Raw genomic sequence first — 23,755 nt, 5'->3', positions numbered from 1 at the left:
TCATCCCCTACTACCCCTCTGACTTCTCCTGACCAGCATCGCCTGACACCTCTGGGGCTGACCAGGTGTAGGCCTCCAGCCACATCCAACAGATTCCCAGCTAAACGGCCTCTCCCCATCTTTCCCCTTGCCTCCTTTTCATCTTACGGGACTGCTGCAAGGCCCTGTGCAAAGCCCTCTATGTGACCTAAAGTGTTGCCTGTACAAGCTGCTTCTACCTCTGCTTCCCCCTCATCACAATCGACGAAAAGCAAGAACAGAAGACCACACGGTTGAACTGAACTGGTGATACACATGAACTTAGTGAGCACGTGGAAAAAAGAAAAAATGTCACACTCCTCTTGTAACTTGTGTGTGTCGAAGCCTATGTGAAATAGAACGATAGTTACGTCTTGTAACTCTAGCTCTATGATCACAGGCGGAGCCCTCTAACAGCTCGCCCTGCCGCTCCACGACTCGCTGAAGACTTAGTAGATGCTGAATGAGGGACCGCTCGCCATTTACAGCGCGAGGCCCCACAGAGGGTGTATAGGCTCATTCTGATTGGCAACTAGATGAGTGGCTAAGTCAATAGAGCCAATAGAGCCCTGTTAGAGGGCTCTGCATGTGATCATAGAGCTAGTTACAATATGTAACTATCGTTCTTAGGGGCCTAGCCTAACTGTTTTTTACTTCTGTGATTATGAGTGTTCTACAGTATTGTAATAATACATGGTACACGTGTTTGTCCACTACTTTAAAGTCAAAACTGCTCCACCAAATAAAAATCTGCTCAAAGATTGTAGCCCCAACCACTTGAGAAACTCTATGAATCAGCCTACCATAATAATATATTAAGGCTGGCCAACAACATCGTCTCTGACCCCAACCACGTTCTGAACAGTGACTACAAATTGTTACCATCAAATCGGAGATATACGGTTCCATGATTTAATAGGGTTAGACTGAAGCACTCTTTTGTACACCAGTCAATCCTAAAATTAAATATGGAACTTAATCCCAGATCAAATGTACGTTGAAGGGCCTTGAATATTGACTTCTGTGATTGTTATTGATATGTTGAATGTATGTATTTTTGTGTCCTGTCTTAATTTTTGTCTTTTCTGTGATGTTGCAAATGAAGCTGCTGTGATGCAAGAAAAATTTCAGACTTGATCTGACATTAAAGTATTATCATCATCATCATCAACTACAGGACAAGAACCAAGTTGGAATCAGGGATGACTCCCTTACATCGGCTCGAGAGCACAAGCTAGGTTGATAGGCCTTGATCAGTTCACTGCCAGGCATTGGGTGAATAACATTAGAGTGGGTACTATAATCTGGGTGATCAAGTAAAGCAAATGTTAACACATTGCTCACCTCTTTTACTCATTTACCTTCAAAGTCATGGGAAATCCCTTAATCACATACCCTCTCACCACTGCTGCAGGTAAATCCCCTCTTACTTTTGAACCACCACACTTATCTTTTCCATTCTGTGGTCACAGCAAATGGAACGCCAAGTTGGTGTTATTCCCCCCAGCCCACACTCAGGCACAGACACAGAGTAAAACAAGCCACAGCTTTAAATACAATAGTTTAAAAACTTTTTTTCTATCAACTGTCATAAAAATAAATTGTCAAAAGGACGCTGCAGCTAAAATCAGTTTGGTCCCATGAAAGTTCAAGAAATGCGCACATTTAAAATGCAAGTAACTGTAACTTTAACCTCAACCAAAGTTGTTTTACTAGTGTGATGGCCACATCTACAGCCACACACTGAATGTCAGTGAACACTCCGCCTACACTCCACTCACCTCTTGGTTAATTTACTTTGTTTCATTTAGTAATTACATTTTGCACGTTTAGTCACAATGCATACACACACAAGCAAACAAATAAGGACTCGACACATGGCTTTTTGTTTCATATAGCATACTCATAACTTTATTACCAATAGACACTACATGTTTTATGATTTGTAGCGTGCACATTTTAGTTGACATATGGTTTATATTGTTACTTTGTTTCAGTTTGTTTCATTGTTCTAATTATTATTTCTTTGAATTACTGGTGCCGAGGAGTGGTATCTGGTCCATGGAGTAAAAGATACGTAAACTGCAGCTGTGCATCTTTTCATGTTTTCAATGCTAACCTTTTCATGTGATGAGTTGAAAATGTTGCGTCAAATTGGTGCTGTAGTCACATAATCTATTGGTTGTGGAGGAACATAATCTTCACATTCAAAAATGAAGAAAGGTCCAAGGCACTCTTCTGGCAACAAGTTTAAAAGCCTTTATTCAGATGGCTATTTCATGGTGAAATTCTTAAAAACATAGACAATGCTTGTGTATGTTAAAATAGAACTGGGCTACAACCCACGCGTAGCGGCACAAACAGCCTTGAAGAAGGCTGTTTGGCTAACCCTAACCTGTAATTTTTACTCAGTCTTTATTGCTTGATGGTGGGTAGGATTCGTCTCAAAATGGGGCCTCCACAGAAAATTTTGCCTAGGGCCTCCAGCAGTTTAGCACCAAGCCTGCCTACAGTCTTTCAAAAAAGTACCATCATTTGTTTCAGTGGAACATGGAAATGAAAAAACCTCAAAACTGGAGTCAAAGGAACAAGTAGAAGATATGGTTTCCTTCTTTAGCATGTACAGCTACAATAACCAGCATTTATCTGAAGTATTTGCATGATGTATGATCAGGTGTATTTTAAGAATAGCTCTGAGAAGAACAGGACATTTATTCAGAGTAGTAGAATTTTCTGTCTCAACTTCTTTGTATCAGTTATCCAAAAGGTAACACAAAAAGGGATGCACACAAATCAGGGTCATGGATATATCAAATGTCACCCAGCCACACACACACACACATGCACACACACACGCGCACAGGCACACACACACACACACACACACACAAATATATATATAATATATTTATTTAGTCTCAGATTATTACTATTATTATTAGTAGCTGCTTTTTTTGCTTATTTTATATTTTAATTGTGTAATTATGCTACTGTTCTGTTGAAATTCCCCATTGCTGATCCCCTCATAATAATGTTAATAATAAGACTACTATTAATAATAACAATCATTGTCATAATTTTAAAGAAATACATTTTAATAACAATTGTACTTTGGAGAAGAAATAGAACCATATTAGGCATGATAAGAAGAAAAATCAATTAAATGATAGAAAATAAAGGAACTGTTCTGTTCTATTCTTTTATCATGTGATGTTTTCATGTTTTACTGTTCTGTTCCATAGTTCCTTTTTTTATGAACGATCTGTCTCAGTTTTGGAACTTCCTTTTCCATTACTAAACCATTACTAACATTAACAAAGCATGTCCAACATTATACTCATCACAACCCCCTTTTGAAGATCTTCATCCTTCATTAATGCTCTCCTGCTTATTAGTAGAGATCAATTCATGTTTGTTAACTTTTAAATAATCCATTTCACATTACCTATTGTAAAGTGACAGCTCTTCATGCCTTACCAATGGCTTATACAAGTCTGTGTGAAACATTACTTTAAGGGTTCCCTGGAAATGATGCATCCAGTTTTCACAACTAATGGCTAACATTAACATTAACATTAACATTAACATAGAATCAACATCATGTTAGTTAATACAACCTTATTATAAAGTGTTACCTACACAATTAATGAGCACTCTGAGAACTGCTTGTAGGGTTAAGGTGTAAAACCCCAAGAGGATCTAGGCAAGCGGTTCTGGGCAGTGTGGAGCTGAGGAAGAAGGCAACAAAAGTCCAGAAGTTTGGTTCAGAACTCTGATTTCTGGTGTAGCCAAAAAAAGAGAACAGAAAGATAATGACACAGTGAAACTTACTGCAATGGCAACCCCCCCCCCCCCCCCCCAAAAAAAAAAAGTCCTTTTGACGTACGCAAGTAGTTTTAAGCTAGACAGTAATGCAATGTTCAACTAGTATTATGCCATACAATTATTACATCGCTGGCAGGAAAGGGAAAAAAACTGATAGCCCACACAAAAATGTATTTCTCCCACATATCCCCATTTTTTCTGGACAGATGAAAATTCAAAAAAACATTTCACTGTCATAAGAATAAATTGTCAAAAGGATGCTGCAGCTAAAATCAGTTTGGCGCAAACTCTTAAAATTTAAATAACCCTAACCTTAACCAAAGTTGTTTTACTAGCCTAAACCTAACTGTTAACTAACCTTTTCACGTGATGAACATTTGAAAATGTTGTGTCCAATTGGTGCTATAGTCACATAATCCATTGGTGGTGGAGGAACATAATTTTCACAGCTTTTCAGAGTTCATGGTCATTTTACAAATTTTGTGAGACTGTCCCAAAACCACAACAGTAGCATTAACACTTGCTGGATACCCTGAAATAAAAATTCAAATCTTCTGAGCCATCTGAAGAGAAAATTGAAAATATCCACAATCATTGGAATATCTCACTTTATTGAAGCACGTTTCCTTTAAAACATCATTTGCCAACTGACAGAAAACATTTCAACATTTAACAACATTTTAACATTTTAAATCACCACAATTATTGATTCAGAGTAAGAATTTTCTGCACAAAGCTGCAGCTATACAACCCATGCACAGAATGTTCCCCTTTAAAAATGTTAATCTTGTCTTATATAAATTAGATTTGATTTCTTATTGCAAGTGTTATAAGATCATCACATGCATCATAATGAACACCCATTCATATTCATTAAAATGACCTGATATGAAAATATGAGAAGCTGGAAACAAGAAATGCGTATTTCACTAATGTCATGCAGCAAGAAATAGTTTTTATATACCATGAAGAAAATAAAGCCTTCATTTCAAAATGCTAGAATATATCCAGTTTGGGAAAGAAAAATAAAAGCTACCATAGGTGTCAATCTATATTCCAAAAATACAGATGATTTTATCCCTCAAAACTTTGTATTAATTCTTAAGATGACACATAATTTGAATACCAGTAACCCATGATGTGTTTTACTTTCATGCCTCTAATCATTTCATGACTGTATGTGTCAATGTGTTTTTGTTGTTGTTTTTTTCATTTTGAATATTGGTGGAAAGAAGATATTGATATTTCAGTAATGTAAAACATTTCCTACATGCCTTGAACTAAAACCCAGCACAGCAGTGTGATTTAAGCACCAGGACTTGTGATGTTGACTTCCTTCAGCAGTGGCTTGTAATACTCAATATCCTGAACATCCTGATGGCACAGAAAAAAAACAGGACAAAGTTGAGAATCTAACATAATTCCTAATGTCATAATCCTCCTTTTTTTAATCAATTTTCAACAGTTTAAATTGTATGATAGTGTTAGGGGAGAGCAGGGCATGTTGTCACACTTTTTACTCATTGGTGTATTTCTTAGTGCCTTACTACTAGATACAATATATATTTTTCTAGCTAGATTAAGGTTTCTCTAAAAAAAAAAATGCATTTTTACATTTTGAATAATTCACTGGAAGAAAAAATTATTATTGATGAAAATCCACTTGACAAGTTGTGACAACTTACCCCATGTCAGGGCATGTTGTCACACATGACGGGGCATGTTGTCACATAGACAAGTGTACTGTGTTTGTGCACACAATTCCATTTCCTCTGATGTATATATACTATAATAACATACTCTTGTATTGAAAACAAAATACTTAATCTCAGAAATCAACACCACACACCAGGTAAAATATCCCCTCCCTCACCTATCCTGGGATGCTCAGACAAACATACGTTCTCATACAATTTATCAGTATGATATATTAATGTACATGTAGTATATACATATTTAATTTGATTATTTATTATGTAAAATGGGAGTCACTTAAAGAAATAGTAATAATAGTAATCTGCCTATGCAGTCTACCCTCTGTGACTGTATGTGAGGCTTGACCAGCAGTGAGATCACTAGCTACACAAGCCAAAGGTTTGTGGGTGTACCAAAATCATATTTATTCAGAAAAGAATGAATGTAAAAATATTTCTAATCATAAAATGGATTTGGATAGTTATATACAACATGTTCCAAAATCAATGTGACAACATGCCCCAACCAGGCATTCCTGACAAAGGTCCCTTTCCTGAGCACAGAGCTTCACTAAACCATTCAAATTGATGATCAGGTTATAGCTGACCCTTGCTTTTATGTGTCACAGTGTATAATTATTTTGATTCCTTTATAAGAAAAAAAATGAGAAGAAAAACACTAAGATTTTCATTATTTACTTTCAGGTATACAAAGTGCTTGATTGAATGTTTGATTTGAGCGTTTTGACATATACTGTTATATTCAACAGAAATAAATCCACTCAGACAACTTACCTACATGACAACTTACCCCGCTCTCTCCCCCACTCATCGCTATCACTAAAAATAATAACACCACAAATACTGCTACTGCTGCTGCTACCACTACTACTACCCTACAAACACACTATGTCCCTGCAACGTTGTGAGTATGACTTTTCATTTATGACGTTGGAACAACGTTGCTGCAACATTGCGATTACAGTTGCTGCCTCTGGTTGTGTGGTTAGTGAATTTGTGTGCGTTCTGTTGGTTCATACCTCTTTCTTCTCCTTTCGATTGACCAAAGCCCTGATGCCCAGAACAGCAACGCTAATGTTGACACACAGCTGAAGAATGGCCAGGACAATCAGTGTGATGTCCATGGATGTCAGCAACCTCTGATGGAGGAGAAATGAAAAACAGTTCTATCCAAACTCAATATATCAATTTAGGAGGGAAAAAACTGAAGTTCATTATTTAATATGTTTAAAATATAGGTGATTCATTTTGTAAAAATGTTATTGTTTTGTCAACCAAGGACAAGTTACCAACTATTCTTTAAAAAAGTACCATGATTTGACTTTCAACTGTCTTGTAAGAATAGATGTTGCAATTTTCAAACTCATCAGATTGTCACGTTAACAAGAGTAATGGCTGGCTGTTAAAGTCAGTCAGACTATCATGGCTTGTTTTAGAAGCATGCTCACCTGGGCAAAGAACGCCACATTTCTGCATTTGTCATCGTAATGCTGCTTGAGTCTCTCTCGCATTATCTTCTCATCACTTGAAGCTTTCCTGTTGTCTCCATAACTGTCGTAGTATCCACCATACCCATAATCATAGTAGTTGCCCCAGTTACACATCCAAAACAGAGAGGCATCTCCCAGGTCAATGGCATACAGCGCAATGCCAGTGATGGCAAAGAGAGCTCCAACAATGTTCATGAATACAGTGAAGCCCACCTGAAAGGAAAAATTACTTAATTTAAAAGTTTTATTCCAATTCTAATATCAAACACTATTTGGTATTTGGTATTCTACTGAGAACGGTCCGCCACAGTATATGCTTTATAAATTTCCTTTGATTTTAGTCGCTGGTTGATAAGTAAAGAGGGTCTCACTTACCAAGCAAGGAGAAGGGAACCTTCCAGCCAAAATGCACACGATTCCAGCAATGATGTACTGAAGAGAGGTCAGAAGACAATCAATGAAAATCCAATATAGTAATTATTAAAATGTTATAAATGTTTTCTTTAACAAAGCAATGTAAAACCAGTAATATTGCCACTAACTGTCTCTTATGTTACTTTCTAATGTCGCTCAACTACTGTATCTGTTTATGAAATCCACCTCTTGCCCTACAAATGAAAGTTTGTGCGGTATGTCTAGTAACACTTATGCCAGTGTATTAACCTATGGAAAAGTGTTGTAACTACAACTCATATCTATGTGTCATATGTATTAATTTATACTGGATGTTATACAACCGCATCTTAGTGCTCAGTAAAAATCCACCTTAACATAATTTCCACAAACAAAAAAAAAGTCATTTGTTGTCAAATGTTTGTAAATCAGTCAGCCTCACTTATGTCAGATGCTGCAACTGATTTATTTTAGTACATTATGTAGTCCAATTTGTACTTGTGTTGTTTTGTTACACATGTTTTAAGTACTAACACAGTATTATTGTTTACTTACACTTTTCCATTTGTTAATACCCAGGATAGTGCAGTGGAATACAGTTATTGTAAAGTTAAGCATTACAAAACTTTTATTAGTATTTGAAAATGGGGAAAACATTGTCCTGCTTTGGCCATTATCGTTTCTACTGCTTTTAAACATCAAATATTATGCTGTCTTGGCAAACGTGTTACCACAAGAATATTGATTTACCACAGCGCCAAGCCAATAAGCGGCACCCAAATGGGTCAAATCCCCAGGATGTGTGCTTGTGCGTCCTGGCCCGAGTCCAATGTTGAACAGACCCACCATGATCTGAATAGTCTGAAAAAGATTTGAAACAAAAAACCTCCAATTTTCTTACACTCAAACAACTTAACTTATATGACCACCACTGTAGAATTTAGTGAATAATGTTTTTGTATGTGTTCTTTGTACTTGTACTTTGTTCTTTTAATTCCACTCACCCCGAGAGCTACCGGTGCACTGGCTTGCAGCAGCTCCCGGGACACGGAGCAGCATACTGGGCTGTAGCAAAGAGTCCCGAGGATCTGGCACAATGCCGGACAAGCGCTCTTACTGTTAGCTGCTATGGTGACCACAGTCACCCCCTTGCCTTTGTCCACAGTTACCGACATCCTAATCACTGCTGATGACACGCCTGTAATATGAAATGGAGGCAAATGTTTGCAGATCAGAGATTGTTGGAGTAACATATAAAAAAAAAAGAAGAGGAGAGTTACAAAGTGTTTCACAAAAAAGAGAGAGAGAAATAAGTCAATAAATACATTTTTAAAAATCACATGACTTATAAAACACTGAATTCAGAAGTTATGCCCCTTTTTGGGGGGGGGCATTTTAGCAGAATGTCGTAGCACCATCCTTCATCATTGAGCTGTTGAAAATGTAAATAGTTATGTGTGTATGTCTATGTGTGTGTGTGTGTGTGTGTGTGTATGTGGGGGGGGGGGGGGATTCTTGAATGTCTTGAAATCTCAGCACCTGGCAAAGTAAACACATTGGTATCGATGAACAACCCTTTCAACCTCCGGCAGCTATATTATACTTATTGCCCCTTCAAAAAAAGTCAGTATCCATGTTTCATAATTCAATAAAAGATAGATGCTCCAGGGACTGAAGTTGCTTACAGTCAGTTTTGTGCAATCATACATTTTCCCTGAGTAGGTGTCATTTTTTTTCAAAGGCAGATATGTAAGGATTTCTGCAACAGAATGCACGGCTGCATCAACCAACACTTATTTGAAGTATCTGATGTATGATCAGGTGTATTTTAAGAACAGCTCTGAGTATGACGGAGAGACACAGCAGTTTTAGTTCAAACTTATAATCAGTCTTGAGGCTCTTCCTCCAGAAAACATAGGGGTATGCAGGTTTGAGGCTGACAAACAGGTTACGTCTTCTGGAAGGAGGGGGGGTTACTGTCATCATTTTTTTTTTTTTGAAAGCTTGGTTCCCAGAAGACTCAGAGTTTCACTTCATGCAGATTTTTTTGGAAAGGTTCAGGTTCCCAGTTTCACTTCCCTCTTTGCTATTTGCATGTCTTTGTTTGCTGTCTCAACTTCTTTGTGTCACTTATCCAAAAGCTAACACAAAAAGGGATGTAGAAAAGCATGCGCACAAAGGAGAAATCAGGGTCATTCAGGTGTGATCCTGAATGTCGCCCAATAGGCCCCCCCCCGCCCTCCCACCACCCCAATACACACACGCACGCGCACACACACACGCACACACACAAATATTCAAACATTTCCACAAAGAACACACGCTCATAAATCATCTCATTCTCCATAAATCACGTCACTCACATTTTACTGTACATAAAGAGTGCAAAAAATACAGTTTAGGTTAATTTTGCTCTTAAAAACTATCCAAAACACCCAGCTTAGGACTCACTCAACAGGTTGTTTCTGTCCACAAAGTTCATGTGCTACAGATGCACTGATAACAGATTGTTAGAAGTAGTTGGATTGTGCAGAGAGCTCACCTGTTTCTGGTTTGTCACCAAGCTTACAGCTTCCTTATTGTAACAGCGACAGACTACGCTGTGTGTTAGCTTCACAGCTTCTGATTTAACAGGATGTGGGATGAGAGGAGGGGACAGTCAGTATGATGTTAAGTCCCTCCCTCATACACTGAATGTACTAAATATTAAGAATGTCTTCCTGATATCGAGTTGCAGCCCTTTTGGCACAATCCAATTGTCTCAGTTGTCTCAAAGCTTAAAACTCATTCTCTAACTTGTCTGCTTCTCTTTATCTGCATCTCCTCCTTTGTGATCGGTATAAATTTAATAAGATAAATCAATTGGGGATAATGGCTTTTACCTGGATTCACCTTATCAGTGTACTTCATGAAAAGAGGAAGTGTCCCTAATATGTTGTACCTTCAGTTCTGTTACTATTTAACAGAACTCAATATTTGTTTTATATAATTTGTGCCTTCAGGTCTGAAGTGCCCACCTCAATGAGTAACTGTTGAAATTCTACACTTCTGACTCCCTCGTAATAATGCTAATACTAATACTACTAATAATAATAATTGCAATCATCATCATTTTAAAGAAACACATTTTAATAATAAAAAAAATACTTTACAGAAGAAATACAACTGTATTAGGCATGATAATAAGAAAAATCTATTAAATGAAAGAGAATAAAGGAACTAAGGAACGTAACATCAAAACATGAAAACAACACACAAGTAAATAAATCAAATCAAGCAGTTTAGTAAAATTAATTTGTAGTGTCAAATTATTACTATTATTTTATTATTATTAGGTGCTTTTATTACTTATTTTATATCCTATTTGTGTGATTATACTCTATTCATCTTTTCCCCAGCTGAGTCTCTGAGAGATCAATAAAGTCTCATCTTATCTTATTTCCCCGACGCTGTGATTAACTAACGTTGCACTTAATAACTTGGACTCTAAAAATCAGGATAAAACACTACTAGTAGAGCATGTGGTTTTAATGAGGTTATGTAGCACTGGTGTTCGTTCCATTAAATTCATTCATTAGGAGAAATCCAGTGTGTCATCCCTATGAATTTTGAAGGAAGACTTCTTTCGATGGCGTCTTGCAGTGTTCAAAGCTGGCCTCCGTCTGCAAAATCAATATTTCAGATTCCAACAAAATGGAAACATATGAGAAGGACTAATGGATGCTGAAGCTAACATGAATTCTAATTTGATGGTACAGTGCATTGTATCAAACTAACTGATCCCTGAAGCTCTAGCACTTTGTAACTGTTTAAAAAAGACAAAAAAGTGCTATATTAATAACGTTTTACTTACTTTATTACTCTAGATCACTTAAAGGATAGGAGTAATGTGTTGCCCACTGTCTATAGTATGTCTTACTTTGTACCTTTACACTGTCTGACTTGTTCTTGACCCATGTGTGTCAGTATGAACTGCGTTACAGTTGTCAATATGTCTCTGGACCAAAATCACCACTACAAATCAAACTGCATATTGACAGATTTCCAATGCCGAAAAAAATGATTCCACTTCTGATCCTGACTGTGTCCACTGGGAGAGGAGATCCAAAATGATCCTGCTGTTCATACCTTGTTCCTTTCCTTTCGGTTCTTCTTCAAAGCCTTCACACTCAGGACAGCAGAGGTAACACACAGCTGGAGGACTGCCAGGACTATTAGGAAAATCTCCAAGACATTCATCAGCCACTGATTGTACAGGAAAGTACATGGTTGATGTTATGACAGCATGCAGTAATTATCCTGCAGAGACTGATTTTGATCAAATTCATTTTAAAGAAACAGAATTACAAGAGAATCAAATGCTCTCATACAGTACATTGTCATCACTCAATGTAATCCATCATTAAAAAATCTGACAATTTTTATTTCAGAACAATAGGGATATTTGAGGGTGGTTGTTGTTTTTTTCTCAGCTCAGTAGTATACAGTATGATACCAGCAACGGCACAGCAGCAGCCTGCCAGGTTCAGCAAAACACTGATGCCCACCTAGAATTCAAATAGGAGCAATAACATTATATCAGTGTTATATTCATTCAATGTCAACACCTTTGCCACAAGCACCTTGTCATGCAACCAGCACCAAACTGCCAAAAACTTCTACAATAGGGTTGGGACGATATATCAAAATTCAATATATCGCAATGCAAAAAAGCGACAATATGTATCGAGTGGCAGAAAAATTAATTGTGATATTAGCTATATTTTATTCTGCTGTAGTAACTGGTTTGCCCATCACAATTTCACAAGCTCTTCATTGAAGTTGTATTATTTGAACTTTGTAATGACATTTTTAAATTGTTGTTTACGTTCTAGCAAGCCCGTGCCAATGCTAGAAAGATTTGTGGCTCAGAAATAAACATAATTCTGCACAGTCAGACTCTGTTGTCATTGAACTTTTATTTATGACTGCATCGTGGTTGTATCGCATCGTGAACCCCACATCGTGTATCGAATCGTATCATGAGATAAGCAGATCGTCCCATCCCTACAAAATAATTGTAATACAAGATTCTAAGATGGAGAAAGGAACTCACCAAGCACAGACTGGGGTAGAAGAGGGAGTACGGAGATAGCAGTTATCAGGTTCTGAAACACCATAAGCAGCACTATTGAAACACTGGAATTGGTGTTTCGGGGTTCCTCGAGTTGAAACACTAATATCAGTGTTTGGGAGCACTTTAAACACAATATTTTGGTTTTGAAACACAAAACATGGTAAATCAATACTAAAGTGAGGGTTTCAGAGCTATATCCAGTTTGAAGTGATTCAATACACATGTGAGTCTGCAGACACACAAAGAGTGTTTTGAATGTTTGAAAGTCAGGTTATACGAGATCTTCTTCAAATAACACCAATTTTATTTTACATAAGATAGGTTTGACCACTGATCCAAATATTCCAGTTTCAGTTACCAATGAAATTTCCAATCTGGATTTTTTGGCCATGTAAATTTAGGAAATTTTCGCTTACATTCTTGAAGAGTTTAATTTGTAGACGGAGAACAAGGCCTTCTAACCCATTGTATAGCCTATCACATGGGCCTGTTTTACTGTATTGTTTTCAAATATTACTAATGTCAACAAAACTGTTAGAGACATACAATATAGCAAATGCAATTAAAAACACACACTTGCCTGCCAAATCAATGTGTCAATAGCTGTCAGTCAATTAAAGAGGGCAGCATAGCCTACACCCATTCCTATTTTTTTCATTTTTGGCGCTGGGGCTATCCATTTGTTTAGTATTTAAGTTGGTAATGAGGTATCTACGTTTAACTATAGATAGTTCAACCATTGTAAATAGTCCCCTTTTTCAACTAAGCATATAAACATGGTTCTGGTCTGTGTGCCTAGTGGCCAATCATTTTTTTTTTTTTTTTAACTGTTGAATGAAAGCAGTTGTGTAGCTTTTCTGTTGTCTTTCAGAGTATCACCAATGGACACTGCAGCTCTGACACTCATTTGTCTTCTTTTAAGTGCACGTTTTGCCTTTACTGGACAGATCAAATTAGAGCGAGACAGAAAAGACTGGGAGGACACGCAACAAAGGTACTGGACCAGATTCAAACCCAGGACATTGCATTTACACGGCACACACTTTAGACCACTGAGCCACTAGGACACCCCTCATTTGTCTTCTTTGTCTGTGTGAATTGGAAAATGGAGGATCGCAGGTGGGCGGAGTTAGCTTGAGGTGTGTTTGTTTTTCTGGCACTGTTCTGTTCTCTGCTTCTTGCTGTGCTGCTACAGAGGCTGAGTTTACCCACAGCTAACGTTGGATTGGACAAACATGTTGCAATGGTACAGTATGTTGTTGGAGACCATTTTATTACATTTTGTATGTGTCTAGTATCTAAGATAGCCACCTTAGTTTGCTAGTTAGCTATTTATAGCTAGCCTAAAGCTAGCTAGCTGATATTTGCTAGCTAAGCTTGTGTACTGTTGTTGATATTTTAAAACAGTTCTCTATATAACCTTAGCTTTGTTATCACATTACTGCTTTGCTAATATGTAGCCTCTGCTGAATCTGTGCTGTAACCTACTACAGACAGTGGCTAGTGTCAGTAGCTAAATACATAGGCTACTGTCAGAACTTCAGTGTTTCAGCTTCCACTATGTGCCTTTGCAGATTCTAGTAGAATATAAGTGTAATCATAACTAACTCTGGTGTGTGTGTGTGTGTGTGTGTGTGTGTGTGTGTGTGTGTGTGTGTGTGTGTGTGTGTGTCCATCATGTGTCCTCCTTCAGCCACAGACCTTGACACTGTTGAATGAGGAGGTCAGAGCAGCATGATGCTCCACCAGGAGGAAACATAAACCCCACAAGATGTTTCATTCAGCCCTGTAACTCCCTATATTTCAACCACTGGTCCATTCTTACAGCGCAAAGATTTTACATAGTAGCAACAAATAAAACTGTATTGGCTGTGCATAACTTCTCTGATGCCCTCACTGCCCTTACATACAACTACTGAATAATCCTAACCCTAACAGATAATATATAGATACTATGGATCGGTCCCTGTCTGTTCATCCGTCTGTCCGTCCATCTGTCCGTCCATCACGCACAACATTTTGGATGCCACTGAACCAATGTTTATAATGATTCATTATTGTGTAGTTGTCTATACAGTATACAATGTAATTGTCACACAATATCTTTGACTTTACTTACATATTTTTACAAAACTTAGGGACATATCATGTATGTCATTGCTTATCTTGTATGCAGCTGATTGTTTATTGATAAAACTAAGATTTGTTTGTCACAGCATGAAGCATAAATGAAGCATAAATAAAAATGCCTGAAAAATCTTTTTCTGTCATTTGTAGTAAAGATATTTTAATTAATTGAACAATATTTGACAAATAGGTAAAATAGTCGGTTGATATACCATATGAGGGTGTATCGATATGAAACCATATGAAACAATGATAAACACTATAGTGGTGTTTGGAGTACATGAGAAAAGGGATTAAATATACCATAGTGGTGTCTGGAGTGCCACAAAGTAAGCAATCAAAACACCATAGTGGTGTTTGGATTCCCTGACAGCTATTGAAACACCATAGTGGTGTTTTCAGTCCATGAAAGTAAGGCATCAAAACACGTAACTGGTGTTTGGAGTTGAGGAAAATAAACTCTCGAAACACTTTACTAGGTTTTATAGTTCCATGTTTTACAGACCTCGAAACACTGTGAAGTCATTTGAATCTCTAATCAGGGGTGTCTCTAATCCTTGAAAAAAAGAGTTTGAATCTCTGAAATGTGTTTCAAAACACTTCATGAAATGGCTTTTCAGATTCTTTTAAAATTCTCTTGAAATTATTCTGAAAAGAATAATTTTAATCAGAAAGAAAGAAATTTGGCAGGTTGACTTTGGTGCAGAGACATATGGACAACTTCTTTATTTTGAAGATTCACAGATTAAAAACCAGTGGGCAACACTTTGTTTTAGACTGAATGCTTTATCATTAACAAATAAATTGCAATTTCTGTTTACATTTTGAATTCACTGAACTAGTAAAGAATTGACCCAAACCCACAGCAGATTAACAGATTTCAATGGCCAAGGGGTCAAATGAATGACAACAGAAACTTTCAGATCAAGAAACAAAAACACCAGCACTGCAGTTAGGTGGTTTTTCCAGTATTTTATCTTTTATCTATCAAATCTTCCAATAATTGACTGCCAAACTATAGAACATAAAGATCACTCTGCAGTCCAGTATTATATCTTTCATACTTTGATAATTTACGTTAAGCATTCAGCAGGCCCTCTTATCCAGAGATACTTCTGACTGCAACAGTAGAATAACTTTAAATTCCTAGATTATCAACATCACACACATTGGTTAAGTTTGGAGATTTCAAAACAACTCAGATTTCAGAATGTGGGAATTTCCTGCCTTTACTAAGACACAATCAACCATCTTTTACCACTCACACACATTGTAAACAAACCACAATTGAGGAATCTTTACACAGACACATTTAAGAATTGCTGAAGGAAGTTAGGGTTAGTTCTTCTTAAAATGAAGTCATTCTACAAGTAAATCAACACTGCAACATGCTCACTAATGTCAGAGAACTGTCATTGATTTCATGATGGGTTTAATATAAGGGTATGTAGGCCTATGCGGCAAAACTTTTTCAAATGTTCAATTTGGAATCCTATCCCTGATCTAATTATAAATTGGTTGAAGCCCATTCTGTTGCTGTTTTGATGTGAAGATATCTCGACACTTTCCATGTATTAATTTAATCCCAAATTATGACAGATAGCCCGAAAGGTTTGAACACTAGTTACTCAAAACCTTGTTGATGAACATGACTAATTTCACATACATGGTCTTAGTTGGTTTAGATTTGTTTATTTGCACATGGAAATGACACAACTCAGACCAAAGCGAGAAAAAATATATTTGGTGCAGGTGAAACAAATAAATTGCTTGCAAAGAAACAGAGTAAAAATTGAAGATTCAATCAGATAACAGAAACTACAGGACAACAAAACTCATCAGAGAAAGAAATGGTACAACAACCAGAAAAAGAAGAAATCCACAAATGCCTGACCTGTACCTGACTCTTTGGTTCGATCTCTTCTACAGGTCAATGTCTGTTTTGTTTTTTTACCGTTTCAGTTCCTGCTGGAGAGAGGGACGGCTCTGTATAATTTCCTGGTTGGACCTCCTCCACAAGATATGGATGTTTAACTCTTTCCTGGGCAGCATTCAAACTGTTAAAACTCTTTCCCCAACAATCATACAGATTCTTTGCACACTAAATTAAGACAAAGTTCATGACCATCGACAAATTTGAAGTACATTCAGGAAATACAGGTCACAAACTGGATTGACACTACTGAACAAGGAGCAACTCTAATCATTTAATTTTCATTTTCATTTGGTCAGAATACATATATGTTCAATACCATTTATTGGAAATAAAGGGATACCATGACATTTTGAACTCAAGTTGGTTATTTTGCTTCACCTGACACTTGTTCTCACATTGGATTTTCACTCAACACCTAAGAGAGGAGGTGCATATAACTAGGGCATACTATTAAATTTCCAAGTCACCCTTTGAGGCACCTCCTTCATTATTTTGTTACAGTTTGTATCACATGGACAGGAAATTCAAAACAACAATAATGTGTGCAGCTGTCAACAGTTTGGATGCCTTTATTTCTTAACACAGCGGTTGATCTTGTCAAGATAATGGATATATAAGAAAAACAGTCCATCAGTCCATCAATCTCACACCGGAAATTAAAAATCTTCCCGTTCATCTACAAACAAATCAACTGTACGAGATATAGCTTGAGTAAAAAGACTTAAAATTCATAAGAATCAATGGGATATAAGTATAGTGCTAATAACAACAAAAAAGCATTACAATTCAGATGTATTAACGTTCAATACCATATGCCACTTAGTGCACACATTTACCAAGAACCCTAACCCTGAAAGACCATAAGTGCATACATTTTTAGTATAAGCAGGCCCTGTGGGAAACGAGCCCTAACCCCGTACCAGCTCTATTCATATAAACGCACAGGACTTCAACACAAGTGATACCAGAAAGCAGAGAATTCCTTTTAGGCTATGGGGTTAGTGGTGACTTCCTCCAGCAGTGGTTTGTAGTGCTCCAGGTCATCAATGCTCTAAGGAGAAAAAAAACAGTAAAGTATACTAGAACAAAGGTATGGATACACTTATTTCTTTAAAAGAGAAAGGGAGCAGCAAGAGGTAACGGAGCTCGCCATTTCAACCGACAGCTGACTCTGAAGTCAATATTCTCTGCGGGTCAAAGTACTACAGGTATGTAAGAGAAACATTATATATAGGTCCAAAATCGCCAAACTTATCCTTTAAGTCGAATTGATACATAAGGTCAACAGTGGCATGGGCAGTGGTATCCTAGAAGTTAGAAAAGTGTTTTTATGACCAGAGGGTCACCAGTAACCACTGAGTAACACTCGCCTGTCTCTCAGCAACTACTGCTAACAATCCCTTGAAAACCCACAGTTAAGTGAAATTTATTTGACTTAAATCCTCAATGGAGCTGTTCAAGGTCCAACAGTAGAAGACTGCGTTGTACTGGGCAGCTCCCAGGTGTGAGTGTGTGGAACCGTGAAAAGAGCATGTATGCTCAGTCAACCTTTCCTGGATAAATAAAGGTTTAATAAAAAATACAATTCTGCACACTGTACCTTGCTCACTTCCTTTCCATTCTTCCTCAGAGTCTTGATCCCCAGGACAGCAGAGCTGATGACGAGGCAGAGCTGAAGGACTGACACGACGATCAACACAATGTTGATGGATCTCAAAAGCATCTGGTGGGGCAGAAGCATCAGTGTCAGCTTTTAAATGTTAAAACACATTGGTGCATGGTTTTATTTAATTGAATTAAATTTGTATACTTGATCTGTTTCCTTTGTATTTGGCAGTTTTATTTATTTAACATTTTTTAATGGAAGACTGCCATTTTTAATATTTATTTCATTGGATTTTATTTAATGTTTTGTTCTCAGTAAAACACTCTATTATCTTGATTTGAAAAGTACATTATCATAATGTTAGCCATAAGTCATTGCCATAAGTATGGCAATGGAAAGTATGAGTGGTGTGAATCCACTTTTAAGAGATTATGTCTAAATTATTTGAAGCCCTGTATGTTCCACTTGTCAGTTATACAACTGCATTGTATTTTGCGTCCTGTCTAGATATTTTCAACACTTACTAGAATAATCGCTTTGCCCTCCAAGCATTTCTCCATCATGGACCTCTGCTCATCAGAAGGAGTTGGAGCTTGAGTTGGCCTTTCACGCCGCTCGTACCAGCCACCGTAGTCATAGTCACGTTCGCACAGCCAATACATTCCAATCATTGCCAAGTTAATGGAGTAGAGTACGATGGCCGCAATGGCGAAACCAACTCCCGCCAGATTGAAAAGCACATTGACAATGACCTAAAGTAGAAGAGTTGGCAGATAACATGTTTATGCAACTTACAGTATTAGGATGTAACCAAATTCAAATAACATACAGTACACTCACAGTATTACAGTTTTTCCCATATGTTTTACAGAGGCAGCAGGACTGAGGCTGACTAATAAAGTATCTTAAAGGTTGTTGGTTCACCCTGTTACACTGGTTGGAGGCCTGGTTGTATTCCAGCTGTGGAAACTGGTGGGCGGCTGGTGTTACTTTTACAATGCCCACCAATTCTGCCAAAGTGCCCTAGAGCAAGGCACTGCACCTGCACCAGAGGCTCTGCACTACTGCAAAATACTCACCAGGCATGGACTGGGGAACTTCTCAGACAAAATGCACATGATGCCAAACACAATGAACTAGAGAAAAGACAAAAAATATTAATGTAACTCCACACTTGAAAACAAACCCTAAATCAGAATTGATATGCATGTTATTTCTATTATCTTTGATAGACTGAACAATATTTGTGAGTACCAACAACTCTCTCCCACAGCTACAACCCAATGACCCAACACTAACTTTTTGCCTCACCTGTCAAGGGCTAGGAAAAACAATATTACTTTCCAAGAATTATGTTTATTGGCCAAAATTAAAAAATATATACATTTGAATATATAGTATGTCACCCTTCAATGCTATTATGTGTAGAATCAGGCACTGTGTGTTAATTTAAAACTTGATATTAATCCTCAGCTAATGTTAGGCTTGTTGGCAATCCAGACAGTTTGCAGAAGTTTAGATGTTTCCTTCCTCTTTGTGTGGAGCCAGTCTAACATGCAGCCAATAAGGAGCCTGATTGATACAGAGCCACTGTTTTGCTTTGATTTGATTGGATCATGGTCAGAGAGAATCCCAGCAGGAACAAAGTTAAAGGCTGTATATAACCGGAGCATTCAAACATTATGCTTTTAAAATGTTAGTGTGTCCGTGTCCCAGTGTGGTGGGAGACCATTAGCAATTCATCTGCCAATGACTAATGTTACTGGCATTTGGCACTTGGCAGGTGTTCATGTCAACCAGGAAATGTACACATATCCACCTGAGAATAACCCCTGTCATATTTCACCCTCAATCAACAAAGCAGCTCCAATTAATTTTTTCCGTAGAGTATCCCTCGGCTCTAGCTTTAGGAGAGACTTATTCAAGTACACGGATAGAAATTTTGATTTCTTGTGGATTTCGGCTATAAGACAAACACAAAGCTTACAAATAAATAACACAAAAGTAACAAACATTAGCTTGCTTACCAAAGCTCCAAGCCAATAAGGATAGGCGTATTCATCCATTTGATACCAAGAGCCACCACCGCTAGTGTTTAGGATTGCCCCAAGGCCAATGTTGAGCAACCCAACCATAATCTGCATAGCCTGTGAGGGAGAAAACACAGTATATAACATAAAATATAATAAACGACAAAGGTCTGTATCACTGCTGACATCGGGTGTCGCTGTTTAAGTGGATATTTACTGGTCCACCCTCAGGTGTTTGGGTTACAGTACATGCTGGTTTCTACATGTTGCTTTCCTACCCAAACAAGTACAAGTACAGCTACAGAACAGGAATAGTGTAATGGAAAATCCCTCACGCAATGACTATGTTAACATCCACACAAAAAATTTAATGTGATTAAGACAGTAATGCGAGTAAGGCATACTCCGATTGTGTTAGTGCAATCATGTGCGATTAGGCTCTTAGTTGGATTAAGTATAATCGCAGTAACATAATGTGTTGCCAGTCAGAGCATGTATATGTTACTGTAAATGTGGGAAATGGCCATATTTCCTCTTCTGATTGGCCTCTGTAATAAACTAAGATCTGACTTACAGATCACAACATCGTTAAGGTAAAGTTAGCTAGCTTTTCAAACTAAAGTAATCAAAATGCTCTGTGGGCATAGATGAACAAGAGGGGCATCTTCACAGGGAAACCTGACTGTTCTTCTCAAACAAAAATGGAAACACGGTGACAGCCAGTCATGACACCTACAATGTAATGCAACTATCTGACAAGACTGCAGGAAGGTGAGAAGCCAAAATCCAAACAAGAGTACAAATGGAAGCAAAGGTGTAAAATAGGAAGAAGAGGCTAAGACGTTATTCTTGGATTTGTATGATTAATCAATGAAGCCCATAATAAAACAGGACACAGGGGGATGGATAAGGAGCTGTGTCAGTCTTACTGCAATGTCACTGTTGAGGCAATTTACCAGATTCTGTAACATACACCTCAATTGCATTTCGTTAATTGTGATCAAGTTTTGCGTGCGGGCAGTCACATGTAAATCATGAGGTGTCACGTTACAGAATTATGTAAATGCCCTATTTACTTGCAATAATAAACAAAAATTGCCTTGCTCTCTTATATGTGAAAACTTGTGCTCAACTTCAAAAAACTAGTTTGAACATAGACAACATATAATTCCAATCTCACAACTGGTGTGTATGAGCTGTGCCACTCACCCCCAGTGCGGACTGAGAAGTACTCTGGACCCTCCGCAGACGCTCCGTCACTGAGCAGCATGTTGGACTGTAGCAAAGGCCCCCGAGGATTTGGCAAATTGGAGGCCAATAACTTTTGGGGTTAGTCTTCATAGTGAACACTGTCACCCCCTCACCCTTGGTCATGGTCACTGACATCCTGCCCGCTCCTGGAGACTGAAAAGAGAATAAACAGCAGTGTCATTAGATGTCACTTTGAAGAAATTGTGTTGCAGGTAGCTGATGGTTAAGAGCGGAATATTTGGTTAGAAGAACGTTAGATGTTGTGAAGTCATTGTAGAACAGGGCTTCTTTTTCAGGGATGTTTTTAGTTTCATATCTTTTTCCTGTCTGAATCTAAAGTTTCTGTCTATATACTTCAGCACCTCTGTAAGAGGCCCTTTGTTAACGACGATGCACTAAGTTTGGCGAGGTCACAGTACATTGAACTGAGGTCAGGTGAGAGAGGAGGTCCCACTGTTTATCCCTTCTGAGGAGACGGAAGTAACCACTTCCACCTCCCTCTCTCTCTTCCCAAGAGATTAAGTTATGATGTGTGATACTGGGACAAAGTGCCTCTAGATGGGACTATATATCGAAATTCAATATATAGCGATACAAAAATGTGACAATAGGAGTAGTGGGTCAGAAAAATGTATCGCGATATTAGCTGCATTTTATTCTGCTGTAGTAATCACAAATGAGACTGTTTTCACAGAGTAAGGGCGAGTGCATTTAGTGGCAGCTGCTGAGGCATCTGCCATTCCAGTGGTGGCACTTTTTGCTGCCAGCGGCACTTTGGAAAGGGGGGCGGGGCAAGAGAGTGGCATGAACCGACACAGATTTGCATATGCAAGTGTTTGTCTTCAGGACAGGTCGGTTGTAAATCATAGTTTTATTTATTTAGTAATTACATATTTTTCAAGGCCTGCATTAATTTTAAAGAGTCATTTATGAGATGTCTTAACGCTTTTTTTGTACATAAAAACAAAGTAAAGGAAGAATAATGAAAACATTTTGAATAAAATCTAACGTTTGATTCGTAATGCTATAACAATAATAATAATAATAATAATAATATGTGTTATTGTTGTTAGTGTTTGTTAGTGTTAGTGTTCTCTTATCATGAAATGGTCCCAATATAGATAAATAGATGATGGATAGGCATGCCAGGGGCTTCGCACTGGAGTTCACTGGGGAAAACTATGACCGTGGCAACCCACTTGGACCTGCTATATAGGCTACATACTTGGCTGCCTCGGCATCTGATGGTGCCACTATATGATCCAGGCCTTACTGATTTCACAAGTTCTCCATCCAACTTATATTATTTTCAATTTGTAATGACATTTTTAAATTGTTGTTTACATTCTGGCAAGCCAATGCCATTGCTAGATAGATTTGTGGGTCAGAATAGGCTAAACATAATTCTGCACAGTCATACTTTGTTGTCACTGAACTTTTGTACTTTTATTATTTATCGTGACGCCCCTTGTCGCGTATCGAATCGTGTTGTGGGATAAGCACATCGTCCGATCCCTACTCTTTGAGACTTTGAAACTCCTTTCAACACTGAAGCAGAGCTGTACAGTTGCCTCTTGTCTCATTGAGAGCAGCAGAGTTTGAGTTGATAATGTCACGATGAACAATGAACAAAGTCCTCTGGAAAACTGAGCACATCTTCAAATAAACTGCTGCTATTCACTGTGAAGTAGCCCAAAACGCCATGGCTCACATAGATCTCACACCAGCTCAGATTTCAATACGTGGTAAACAAAGAGATTACAACCCCTCCCTCTCTACTAATTATGTCCTAAACAATCTAGATCCCACGGACATTTTTCAGAATTGATCCTATTCAGAATAAGGCTGAAACAAACAGACTTGATCTAAAATATCTGAAATAATCGGATAAAGCATTTTCAAAACACATTCTGAACTCAGCCTAAATCCTTTAAACACTGTCCACACCTTACCTGAACCTCCATTATTTCATTATTCCATTAATTCACAAATTTATAAGAAGCCAAACACTGAGAATAGAAACTGGCCTTACCTGTTTTTAACTGTTTGGGTGGACGGTAATGCCTAAACGTTGGTCCAAGTCTGACTCTGAGTTTGTTGCGCAGTTCCTGATGTTATGAGGAAGAGAGGGGAAACTGCCAGGCTGTTACCGGTAGTACCTCCCCCATCTGGAGGCATGGAAACTTAACTCTTTCCTGACCCATCAACCTAGATTTACGGAAGAGGATTAGGGCCAGATGTGAAAACA

General features: G+C 37.9%; 2 protein-coding genes across 2 annotated transcripts; both read right to left on the bottom strand.

Annotated features, from left to right (window-relative positions):
* Window positions 1-4,436: 4,436 nt before the first annotated feature.
* LOC139644599 (membrane-spanning 4-domains subfamily A member 15-like) lies at window positions 4,437-10,085 on the bottom strand. Its single transcript, XM_071520029.1, has 7 exons — window positions 9,984-10,085; window positions 8,446-8,639; window positions 8,192-8,302; window positions 7,424-7,480; window positions 7,007-7,261; window positions 6,578-6,697; window positions 4,437-5,217 (listed from the first exon to the last, which is right to left on the bottom strand). The coding sequence occupies exons 2-7, from the start codon at window positions 8,614-8,616 to the stop codon at window positions 5,149-5,151; spliced, it is 783 nt and encodes a 260-aa protein (XP_071376130.1). The 5' UTR covers window positions 8,617-8,639; window positions 9,984-10,085; the 3' UTR covers window positions 4,437-5,148.
* Window positions 10,086-16,470: 6,385 nt separating this feature from the next.
* On the bottom strand, window positions 16,471-23,637 carry LOC139644606 (transmembrane protein 176A-like). Its single transcript, XM_071520038.1, has 7 exons — window positions 23,540-23,637; window positions 21,466-21,660; window positions 20,254-20,373; window positions 19,306-19,362; window positions 18,751-18,978; window positions 18,221-18,343; window positions 16,471-17,671 (listed from the first exon to the last, which is right to left on the bottom strand). Exons 2-7 carry the CDS (start codon window positions 21,640-21,642, stop codon window positions 17,606-17,608), a joined length of 771 nt encoding a protein of 256 aa, XP_071376139.1. The 5' UTR covers window positions 21,643-21,660; window positions 23,540-23,637; the 3' UTR covers window positions 16,471-17,605.
* Between the last annotated feature and the right edge of the window lie 118 nt (window positions 23,638-23,755).

Source organism: Centroberyx affinis, unplaced genomic scaffold (assembly GCF_046629955.1).
Source record: "Centroberyx affinis isolate AG114_WGS23_722 - 3 ecotype Tasmania unplaced genomic scaffold, CSIRO-AGI_Caff_v1 ptg000759l_1, whole genome shotgun sequence".
In the NCBI taxonomy this organism is placed as follows: Eukaryota; Metazoa; Chordata; class Actinopteri; order Beryciformes; family Berycidae; genus Centroberyx; species Centroberyx affinis.
Note: the sequence above shows the minus strand (reverse complement) of the source record. Positions and strands in the feature narration are given on the sequence as shown.

Coding starts and splice junctions, on each gene's coding strand:
- LOC139644606 (XM_071520038.1), bottom strand. CDS start 21,642: ATGTCAGTGACCATGACCAAGGGTGAGGGGGTGACAGTGTTCACTATG. Junction 18,979..19,305: donor AGTTCCCCAGTCCATGCCTG/GTGAGTATTTTG, acceptor CTTCTACTTTAG/GTCATTGTCAATGTGCTTTT. Junction 17,672..18,220: donor ATGGAAAGGAAGTGAGCAAG/GTACAGTGTGCA, acceptor TTTTCTCCTTAG/AGCATTGATGACCTGGAGCA.
- LOC139644599 (XM_071520029.1), bottom strand. CDS start 8,616: ATGTCGGTAACTGTGGACAAAGGCAAGGGGGTGACTGTGGTCACCATA. Junction 7,262..7,423: donor GGTTCCCTTCTCCTTGCTTG/GTAAGTGAGACC, acceptor TTTTCCTTTCAG/GTGGGCTTCACTGTATTCAT. Junction 6,698..7,006: donor ATGTGGCGTTCTTTGCCCAG/GTGAGCATGCTT, acceptor CTCCTCCATCAG/AGGTTGCTGACATCCATGGA.